Source organism: Ruditapes philippinarum, unplaced genomic scaffold, assembly GCF_026571515.1.
Source record: "Ruditapes philippinarum isolate M1 unplaced genomic scaffold, ASM2657151v2 ctg2340_1_1_1_1, whole genome shotgun sequence".
In the NCBI taxonomy this organism is placed as follows: Eukaryota; Metazoa; Mollusca; class Bivalvia; order Venerida; family Veneridae; genus Ruditapes; species Ruditapes philippinarum.
In genome coordinates, this window is record NW_026866290.1 from 124,305 (window position 1) to 136,795 (window position 12,491).

The following is a 12,491-nucleotide window of genomic DNA, read 5'->3' on the forward strand; positions in this document are numbered from 1 at the left end:
GATCGGTATCAATTTACTATTTTTATATTAAACGAATGTATCTGAGACAAGCATGCGGATTGACAAAAGAAATATATTATTGTTATTATTGTTATTATCATTATTATATATTGCAAAAAAAAAAAAATAAATAAAACAACAGAAGTTTGTATCGTTCAAACACCCGGGACTTTTTTGAAAAGAGTTAACTTTCTACTGGAAAACAAGTTAAGCTGATTGGCAAAATTCAATGTTTAAATAACAAGAAGTTATGGATATTGCTGCCCAGGATGTTCAGGTGCATACCTTACTTAACTATCCTAAGGAGAGAAAAAATAGTTTGTACGCATATTCCAGTGCTTTGTAGAGTTAATATATATACAAGGGACACTTGGACGCGCAAATTAGGTTGAATCAGTGAAACTATAGTAAACTTTCAATTGCGACAGAAAAAGCATGGAAAATAAAAACGTTAGTTTTTCAGCTTTCTAGTTTTTCTAATACTTATTCTAATAAGAAAACATTTACAACTACGGGATATCAATTCTATAAGTTAAATGTGGTTTATCATTCAATTTACCAATTCTTTCGGCAAAGTTCTAGATAAAATCACTTTCGAATACGCGAACAAAATTCAAACCGAAATATATTTTATAAAGTGCAATTCCAAAACTTACATTTGACAAATTAATCTCTTTGTTTCAATATTCAATAAAGTAGAAATAAAGCTAAACATTTTAACAGAAGAAATACTTCTCCTTCGTAAATGATCTTTTAAATTTTAATGCAAAAATGAAGGGTTATTGTATTCGTTCGTGAGGTCAACACTGTGTCAAAATATACCATTGTCAGAACTTAATGTTTTAAAATATCTATAACTGTTACACAACCTTTTTGTAAATATTAGAATATATTAAACATATTTTAATTTTGAGGAAAGTTATGTGAAATTTGACCAAGTATTTAAGATAGCAAATGAAAATTTTGTCGAATGTGACAAGTCAATAAAAGAGAATTTATGCATTTAAAGAGAATCTTTTCATCTCCAAAGAGTAATTAAACAACTTATTGACCAACTATTGGAACCAGTATTATTTACCTGGCACCTATTAATGTAAAGAACTAGATTTACAATATTTGAATATGAAAATAACTATTATACGTTGAGTGTGATTCTAACAGTGTTTATTTCTACAAAATTTTTAATAATAATTCAAAAATGTTTTGGTCAACTTCTAGTAGTTAAAGTTCTTTTAACGATTCCTTTTCGGTTTAATTGAATTCATTTGATACTCTCCTAGTAAGATTGAAATCGCATATTCGCTTTGAATAAGACAAAATTGTTAAAGCACAACACCTTAAAACATACCACCCTTAATTGGCTAAGATTTTAATTCAAATGTGTAGATGAATGGATGGACGAATGAATGAACAGACAGTTTTCAAAGTTTTAAATTAATCTCTATGACACGTCTTTTTGATAAATAACAATCATAAAGATAATAATTGATTTTTAAGCTTGTTTCAAGTTATTTACCTTTCAAATTGCATGATTTTAAACAGAATTGATTATCACTCTAAAAATTTAAATTGCCCATTAACTATATTATATTACCTTGTAAAATGCATGGACAAACATCATACATGTTTGATGTGCAGCAAGTATCCGATATCAAAGGAATAAACTATAAGAACATCTGATCGTTTGTTGTTTTGTCAAAGCATTTGCATTGCACGCCATTTATGAATGTATAGAAATTGTTTATCAAAACGATAATTTATTAACGGAAAGCGACATTTGTTTTTTAAGGCACTTGACGATTTAAATAAACCTCTATACAACTCATTTCTTTCATACGAAAATAAAAGCTATTGCAATGAGATAATATCTAATACGAAACCTCATTCTATAGCCAAAATCTCATCTTCTTTTGATGATTTATTCTCAACTCCCTGCTCATGTTTCAAAGCGAAATAGACTTCATCAATATTATCATAATTTTGGTTCCAATGTTTCAATTTTTCTATTAAAACATTTCCTATCAATCAATTGATTTTTTTTGCAATCAGTTAAGTTACGATTACAAAATTCCAATATTTTGCATTTCTATCATAACGGCCAATAACAATAAAAAAACTCAGGAGGACAATCATATGTCTACTCTTTTTCATTCAACAATGTATAGCATTTATCATAAACCCTGGATAGTCAGTGCTACTTAATATATGAATTCCATTGCCACCAACTATAGGAATTATATTGATATCATGTGATATGGATCTATAAAATAGTTACATATAGTTATATATCTACACATATCTAATGAAAATGAGTTTGCTTTGCTTTTGGGAAAGTGATGCATAAATGGGACAAAATATTGGGTAACAGTGGTATGGTGGCAACTATAAATTTCATGTCAAAACATTTGGTCCCTTAGTCGTCAATACGGTAACTCACTTCATCTTTGTTAATAATGAATCATTTCTTCAATTATTACAAATATTTTTGTTACCAAGTACAGTATTATAATGATAATAGAAATAAGTCAGGAAAGGAATCTTGGAACTACAACATCAGTAACAACAACAAAAATAAAAAACCAAAATGAAACGTTTAGATAACAACAAAAGTAGTGATCATGACATAAGTAATGACAAAAAAATATAGAATAGAAACGATACAAATGATAAAAGCATCAACAACAACAACGACTACTACAATGACGACGACAACAACAACAACAACTGCTCAGACACAGTCAACATTTCACAACAACAACAACAACTGCTCCGACACAGTCAACATTCACAAAAACAGCAACAACTGCTCCGACACAGTCAACATTCACAACAACAACAAACAACAACAAAAACAACAACCGCTCCGACACAGTCAACATTCACACAACAAACAACAACAACAACAACTGCTCCGACACAGTCAACATTCACAACATCAACAACAACTGCTCCGACACAGGCAACATTCACAACAACAACAACAACAACAACAACGACTACTCCGACACAGTCAACATTCACAACAACAACAACTGCTCCGACACAGTCAACATTCACAACACAACAACAACTACTCCGACACAGTAAACATTCACAACAACAATATCAACAACTGCTTCGACACAGTCAACATTCACAACAACAACAACAACTGCTCCGACACAGTCAAAACATTCAACAACAACAACAACTGATCCGACACAGTCAACATTCACAACAACAAACAACAACAACTGCTCCGACACAGTCAACATTCACAAAACAAACAACAACTGCTCGACAACAGTCAACATTCACAACAGTCAACATTCACAACAACAACAACAACTGCTCCGACACAATCAACATTCACAACAACAACAACAACTGCTCCGAACACAGTCAACATTCACAACAACAACAACAACTGCTCCGACACAGTCAACCTGCACAACAACAACTGCTCGACACAGTCAACATCATAAAGAGTCCCAAACAAGTATAGTGACAACAGTCAAGACGTGTCACAATGTTTAAATTACTCGTTATTGTGCTAAACAAAGGTAATATTATTTTTACATTTGGACAAAATCAGTGGCATTTAAAAAAAAGTAAAGTTAAAATATCAGCAGAGTCCATTCATGAACATTTTTTCAAAGGTGAACATGTTATCGAGACATTTACTTTGTATGTTACTTAACAAAAAGTATGTGAATAATTTACTAGAATTTTTTGAAAAAATCTATATGTAGCAATTGTCCTTGAAAAAACAAACACAAAAAGCATACTTTAATTTAAACATATTTTATTACAGCAAATACATGTACATGTACAATACAATACAATGATAAGTATGTAACAAAAAGTAAAGGGTTTGGGCAACAAGTTCTCTTGCAACTTTAGATTGAGCTCTTCCCAGAAATGAATATCCTAGAAAAAATACTAATGGGGACATTAATAAAATATTTACATGTATAAAAAGGTATGTCATGTTATTTTACAATTGATTAATTACATTTAATTTACAATGAATTAATCTTAGCTTATGATTTATTAACAGGTTTCAATCTTGATCTCACGCTAGTAGTGATTATTTAATTTTTAATTATAGTCTTTGTTGTTAAAGATTGAGGGTTTCTTCTTGTTTTAAGTGTACATAAGAGAAAAAAAAGTGTTGATTACCAATAAGTCTGTTTGTCACTGATTATGACAGATCGGTATCATTTACTATTTTTATATTAAACGAATGTATCTGAGACAAGCATGCGGATTGACAAAAGAAATATATTATTGTTATTATTGTTATTATCATTATTATATATTGCAAAAAAAAAAAAAAAAATAATAAAACAACAGAAGTTTGTATCGTTCAAACACCCGGGACTTTTTTGAAAAGAGTTAACTTTCTACTGGAAAAACAAGTTAAGCTGATTGGCAAAATTCAATGTTTAAATAACAAGAAGTTATGGATATTGCTGCCAGGATGTTCAGGTGCATACCTTACTTAACTATCCTAAGGAGAGAAAAAATAGTTTGTACGCATATTCAGTGCTTTGTAGAGTTAATATATAATACAAGGGACACTTGGACGCGCAAATTAATAGTAAACTTTCAATTGCGACAGAAAAAGCATGGAAAATAAAAACGTTAGTTTTTCAGCTTTCTAGTTTTTCTCTAATACTTATTTCTAATAAGAAAACATTTTACAACTACGGGATATCAATTCTATAAGTTAAATGTGGTTTATCATTCAATTTACCAATTCTTTCGGCAAAGTTCTAGATAAAATCACTTTCGAATACGCGAACAAAATTCAAACCGAAATATATTTTATAAAGTGCAATTCCAAAACTTACATTTGACAAATTAATCTCTTTGTTTCAATATTCAATAAAGTAGAAATAAGCTAAACATTTTAACAGAAGAAATACTTCTCCTTCGTAAATGATCTTTTAAATTTTAATGCAAAAATGAAGGGTAATTGTATTCGTTCGTGAGGTCAACAATATCGGAAAATATACCATTGTCAGAACTTAAGGTTTTTTATAACTGTTACACAATCTTTTTTGTAAATATTTAACATTTTTTTATTTTGAGGAAAGTAATTGAAATTTAGCCAAGTATTTAAGATACCAAATGAAAATTTTGTCGAATGTGACAAGTCAATAAAATATAATTTATGCATTTAAAGATAATCTTTACATCTCCAAAGAGTGATTAAACAACGTATTGACCAACTACTGAAACCAGTATTATTTTCCTGGCACCTATTAATGTAAAGAACTAGATTTACAATATTTGGATATGAAAATAACTTTTATACGTTGAGTATGATTTTAGCAGTGTTTATTTCTACAAATGATAATTCAAAAATGATTTGGTCAACTTCTAGTAGTTAAAGTTCTTTTAACCATTCCTTTTCGGTTTAATTGAATTCATTTGTTACTCTCCTAGTAAGATTGAAATCGCATATTCGCTTTGAATAAGACAAAATTGTTTAAGCACAACACCTTAAAACATACCACCCTTAATTGGGTAAGTTTTTAATTCAAAAGTGTAGATGAATGGATGGACGAATGAATGAACAGACAGTTTTCAAAGTTTTAAATTAATCTCTATGACATGTCTTTTTGATAAATAACAATCATAAAGATAATAATTGATTTTTAAGCTTGTTTCAAGTTATTTACCTTTCAAATTGCATGATTTTAAACAGAATTGATTATCACTCTAAAAATTTAAATTGCCCATTAACTATATTATATTACCTTGTAAAATGCATGGGCAAACATCATACATATTTGATGTGCAGCAAGTATCCGATATCAAAGGAATAAACTATAAGAACACCTGATCGTTTGTTGTTTTGTCAAAGCATTTGCAATGCACGCCATTTATGAATATGAATGTATTGAGATTGTTTATGAAAACGATAATTTATTAACGGAAAGCAACATTTGTTTTTTAAGGCACTTGACGATTTAAATAAACTTCTATACAACTCATTTCTTTCATACGAAAATAAAAGCTATTGCAATGAGATAATATCTAAGCGTTATTTATGGCAGACACATGAATATCATGTGAAATTGACTTTTCATGAAAGAAAGAGAACTGTAAAGCGTACCTTTTATTTTTCTACACATGTATTGCCAAATAATTTGACAGAAGACATGAGTATGGAAAAAACATTAAAAACGAATATAAACTAAAATATAAATATATAGATACATGTACTATAAGGAAAATAATATGTATATATAAATGAATGAATGAATGAATGAATGAATGAATGAATGAATGAATGAATGAAACGAATGAATGAAATGAATGAATTCATGGATAAATAAATAAATAAATGATTTAAATAATAAAATAATTAATTACTTAAATGTATTTATTAATGATTGAATGAATAAATAAAGAAATTCATGAATTTTTGTATTCATTATTGAATGAATGAGTGAGTTAGTGAATGAATGAATGAATGAATGAATGAATGAATGAATATTAAGAAAAAGAAACCCACTCAGTTTCCGTGAAATTGAAATAGAGTAGATAACACATGTATATTCGGCACATATCGTGTCTTATTTGTGTGGCGGTAGTAAATTACTCTCCGCCCGTCCAATCCACATAGTTATATTCTTATACCAATTGGTCTATTTCAGGATGATAATTCATTATATCTTAATTTAATATGCATGATGCCTGCAAAGCTGTGCCTACCTTCATAAAGTTTAAACTGTAATTCAGTAAAGTCAGTGGTTTCAGTTAAAATTTCAATATTTAACAGAAACAATGAGTTTGAGAGAAGCCGTACGTTATCACGATCAAACCAGTTGAAAATTCTCTCGCTTCGAATCTAGTGACACGCATTTCAGATGAAGTACGGGACGAAATGTCATGAAATAAAGTTCAATGTGGCCGGAACATTGTGTAAAAGGTTATCGTTGGTACCTTTAGACTAGAAAATCACGAATTTTATTGCATAAAATAGGAAAAACTTATTTTTCGGCTGCATTCGCCATCTTGTTTGTTTGGGTAACGAACGGCGTGATTCACCCCCTGGAATTGATGTTGTGAAAAAGACAAGCTTGGATTAAATTTTGTTTTCAATAATATGGTAGATCAATTTATCAATGAGGTACGCGCGTCTGTTTTTTGTTTTGTTTTTTTTTTACAAAAGACAAATCCGCTAGTCTGCACGCGACGTTTCAGTAGGAGGAAGTCATCATCTTATCAAATTATATAATGTTAAAGTTTTACAAGATATATCGCTAAAGACAAATAAAAATGCTCCTCTAAAAATATATCAACATTTCTTTTTGGGACATATCTGACCACCGACATATGTTAGAAGACTACCTAATGTAAAATACTTATGTCAATAAATAAAGTCTTTATAAGTAAATGTCTAAAAATATATTTTAGCGCTTTCACGTGACCCTGACCTAAGTAATCCCTAACTTCACCCAAAGTTAAAAGACATCGAGGGTATGTACTTACCAAATATAAAAGACAACCGTCAATAAACAAAGACTGTGAAATCAAAAGTGTGAATTTCTATTTTGAGCACCACAAATATTGACCTTGACCAAAGTGACCCAAAGCTCTACTAAACATGTAGAACATCACTCAAGGTATGTACCCACTAAATACGAAAGACGTTAGTCAATAAATATGTTTGAACATAAATGTAAAAAAATCTATTCGTTAGCACTAGTGACCTTGGCCTTGACTATGGTGAACTCAAACTAAATTCAAAGGTAGCGGAACCCCAAGGAATAATCTCACCAAATATAAAAAAAACACTGGTCAATAAATAAAGGCTACATAAGTAAAAGTGTAAAAATATATTTGTAGCACCGAGTCTGCACCGAACCCGAGTCAGTGAAAGTTGGCCATGACCCAAGTGACCCCATATTCCACCTAAAGTTGAAGACTATACATAGTATCTACCTACAAAGTATGAAAGAAATAGGTCAGTAAAATGATGTTTCTAGGAGAAACTGTAGAAAAAACGCGAAGAAACTACGGAGGTACCGAATGACGAAGCGTCGACTATAAACTCAAGAGCATTACAATTCCAATGATCATTCTCTTTTAAGCAATAAAACATGTTTTCTTACATAAATGGTTACCAGTACTCCAGGAGAGAGGACAATGCAGCAATCTATATAGAACCTTACAGTTAATTAATTTATAAAAGAATGCCATGGACGGAATACATACTCCGATTTAATGTCACGTAAATCGAAAACGTTAAGTCTTGTAAACAACATATAATGCCAGGTTAAAAAAGTGTATTATCGTGCAATAGCTTATGGATGTTCATACTCGTTCGCTTTTTAAAGCCGTTGAAAAACAGAGTTATAATAAAAAAAAAAGGTGGCATTACGTGTCAATAACTTTCTACAGATCACTTTTTGATTAATTAAATAGAGTTCATTTCCTGAGAATAAAACTTAATAAATAGATAACCCGACTCTAAACTACACAAATTCAGAAAGAATGAAACTGTTCATAGCTTCCAAACAGTATTTTTTTACTGCACTACCAATAATTTTTAATGAAAATTAAAGCGGCGTCTGTTGGAAAAATAATTCTATGTTGTTTCAAACTAAGTATTATAGTTTTTTTATCCTGGAAAAGTATAACATTTCATTATTAAGCCGTCTTCAAAACAGCGTCTCGAGAACTATTTATAACGCGTCAGTCACAGTGACGTAGTTTCTAAAAATATAAAATCGGGAAACGAATAATCCGCTTTACTAATTTAAATAAAGAGAGCGGAACAGTAGATATGATGTGTCAAGGTGTTTCCTTTTTGTTTATGTATTCTATCATAGACAATTTGAAATTTAATTTCCCACCTTAATCCTTTTGATGTCACAATTATAATTATGTATAGTATGAACGATAAACCTAAAAATAAGATATTTAGAAAAGCTGAACGCCGCTTTAAAACATTAAGAGCAGGAATCAAGGTTAGTCAGGGTGGTATGTCACATTCTAAATAAAGCATCAGAGAAGTAAGCTTGAGGCTAATTTGTATTACTGAAGCAACAAAAGCGGTATTAAAAATAAATTTGCAAGCTATCAGCTTGAATTGAAAATATTCCATAATTGTTTCTTTTGGTAAAAAAATACAAAAAAGGAAAAGAATAAATAAATAAATAAGCAGATAAATAAAGGATAGGATAAAACGTTGCAATAACTTGCAATTGTTTGCTATACGAAAATATGAACGACAAGGTTGTACGATAAAACTGGACGCTACAATTGTGTAGTGTTTTAAACTTCTATCAATTTGATACATCCCTGACCTTTTATTTGAACAACAATATTTCTTAACAAAAAACATTGACATGTGCTCTTGTGTTAACAAATATATTGAAATTCTTATTGCATCCATTAATCTGATAAATAAAGTAGACAGGTCAGGGATCTATGCATAAAGGGGTAAATGAGATGATGTGATCATTTAGATTTTTCACCTCTTCTTGAAAATGACAAAATAACGTTCTGATTCTCGCAATAATTTTATTTCTAATATATATTAAGCAAAAACCGACTAAAATCCTCCGATTTTTTTAGTTATCGACAGTTCTCATGTTATTTTTCTTCTTATTTATTCATTATTATTATTGTTTAGGGTTGTTTTTTATTTATAAACGTGAGACATAAACCCCGAGATATCGAACTGTTATATTACAGAAAACGTAAAGCGGATATTGAAATGCATCCATATTCAATATTTTACAATAATTCAGGAAGGAATCGATTTTAGCATGTTCTTAGTCATTTACGTTTGTATGATTCAATACAAAATTTATCATGAATCTAAAGTTTAAATCACTCATACATATTTATGCGTAGGTTGTTTGAAAACATTCGAACTGTAAGCCAATGCTTGTGCAATTTATCAAATGGAAATCAACATAGACTTTGTGAATACAACATTTTACATTACTGTTTGTTTGTTTGATTGGGTTTCACGTCACACCGACACAGTACAGATCATATGTCGATGTTCAAGCTTTACTGGTGGAGGAAGACCTCAGGTGCACGCCCATGCAGGCAAATTCGAATACTACAGATTTCATAATAACTAGATTTCTTTTGAAAATTAAGATCATATCAAGAGCACTTCAAATTACAAACTTTAAATATAATTAAGCCAAACAAATTAGAATTAGTTATTAAAAAAATATTAAAAAATATCTATTAAAATAAGCATAAGCAAATGGCAGTTTTAGAAACCTTAGGGGTTCTTAATTTATTCTTTTTTCTGTAAAAGAAACTTAACCATACGCCCTTTTCATGGGAAATTTTTGTAAATTTAAGGTTCACTTGCATCCGACAAACACAAACAAACAAAAATTACTATTCTGAATGGACTGCTTGCCTGCTTAAGAACTTGCATTTCGCCCCAACAGCCATTACGAGTACATTTTTTAATTTTGGTGTTCTTTTTCAGGGATTAAATGTATCTCATTTTTTAGGCGGAAAGTGGTTTTCGTCAAGTTTGTTATTCAGAATCTTAAGAATTTTCTCTACAAATTTAATTAACTGTCAGGGGAATTGTTGGTCAAAGTGGTGAAGTTAGTAACGGTACATTTACAATACAGTAATTCTAATTGCATTATGTCAAAAACTTTTTGAAAAGTTTTGTATTCCGTTATATTCTCAAAGTTTTCAATTCCTGCCTTGAAGTAATGAAATAAATCTTACCCCAATTGGAGATAAGACATAAAATCATTAACTATGGGAATTTTATAATATTTTCAATAAGGCTAAAACTCATTGACATTTTAATCAATTCGTATGATTAAGCTCTGAAATATGGAAATACAATAATACAGATTTGGCAGAAATTAAACACTGAAGACCCCATGTTTAGAATGATTAAGAAATGTTATTCTTTCTTTAAAATTCCAGCATTTTAAGATTTATGTAATTGGGTGGGTATTTTTGAAAAACAGGAAATTAAAAATTAAATTATGGTTTTTTCCTTTTCGAAATTAATAAAACCATCTTTAATACACACAGAGAAAATATCGTGTCATTGGGGCTCATTTAGAAAATTTAAATTGGCAGATTTTAATAAGAATTAGAACAATTAAGTTTGATATGTAATAGGGGAATGCAGCATGTCCTAAACTCGATGTTCAAGTTGTAAATAAAATGATTAGAGACTGAAAAATAATCTTTAATAATTAGATAAGTTCAAAAATGTTCATCGCTAATGTATGTCACTGACATATACGTTTCACTTTTAATAAATGTAACGTTCTTTGAATAGAGACGTATAACATGCACATAGTTTAAAAAATTGATCTTATAACTAAATAAAAAATGGAAATTAAGAATTTTTTATTTAAGCATTGCTATCATAGGATGTAATGTAAAAATCAAGTTATAGTAATATCCTATTAAAATTACGCATGCAGCTAAAGGGGCAAGTAAAAATATAGAGATCAACGCTTAGGAGACTTGTGTGGCTGAGAAATTTGATTGGTGTTGCGTGGGGCAGAGTACTATGTTATACAATGAAATCTTCCAGATCTTTGCGTCCTACGTAACTATCCGTGAAAATAGCATCCATGTCTATACAGCGGAAAATTGGCTAGTGTGGTAACAATGTGTGTTTTGACCAGGTTGTAAATAAATTTCATCAATACAGTAATCTGCTATATTGCATGTGGCATTTCAGGAAGGGGAAATTAGCTTCCTGAAAAGTTTTTGATATTAACCGGATTATAGTTCTACAAAGAAATCCTTTCAATTAACACCCGCCTTAAAGTAATGAAACATAGAATCTTACATCAATGGAGATAAGGACAATAACATAGGGTGCATTAGACCTACAGTGCAGCAATTTATAATTATTTTACAGCACTAAAGGCTAGAAACGTCACCTTACATTTTAATACAATATCTGGTATAAAAGCATATAACGCTAGAAAACGTGATCGTACCTTCCAGTACAATAAACCGTTGACAGTATTTTAGGCTAGTAAATTAAAGCACCTTGTAAGACTGCCCTGTTTACAGCATATAATGCTAGAAATGTTATCTTTCTTTGCAAGCCAATATCCAGCATTTTAGGTCAGAAAAGTTACATAGCCGTGTAATACTTGGGACTTTGGATATTTCATGTGAGGAAAGTATCCAGCAACATTACAGAAATAACGGAATGTCAGTGGTTCTTCTCAGGTGCCCTTTCGTGTCTGAAATAATCCATTTAATGGGCACCTGAGGTCTTCCTCCACCAATACAGCAGAGACGTCGCAATTACACCTATACTGTGTTGGTGTGACATAAAACCTATTCAATCAAACAAACAAACGACTTATTAGACATCGTCGTGCAATACTAAATTTAATAGATGAGTACAATTTATATTACACAGTGACAGTAATGCATGAGTGAATATTATGTTACGGTGGACATGAGTGGGATGTCTAGAACCTCGTTGTTGATGTTGTAAATACTAGAATGTATAT

At 30.4% G+C, this 12,491-nt stretch overlaps 1 protein-coding gene across 1 annotated transcript; it reads left to right on the forward strand.

Moving 5' to 3' along the window:
• Nucleotides 1-250: 250 nt before the first annotated feature.
• LOC132732012 (putative uncharacterized protein DDB_G0271606) lies at nucleotides 251-3,484 on the forward strand. The gene is made up of 2 exons (XM_060718348.1): nucleotides 251-277; nucleotides 2,648-3,484. The coding sequence occupies exons 1-2, from the start codon at nucleotides 251-253 to the stop codon at nucleotides 3,482-3,484; spliced, it is 864 nt and encodes a 287-aa protein (XP_060574331.1).
• The last annotated feature ends 9,007 nt before the right edge of the window (nucleotides 3,485-12,491 follow it).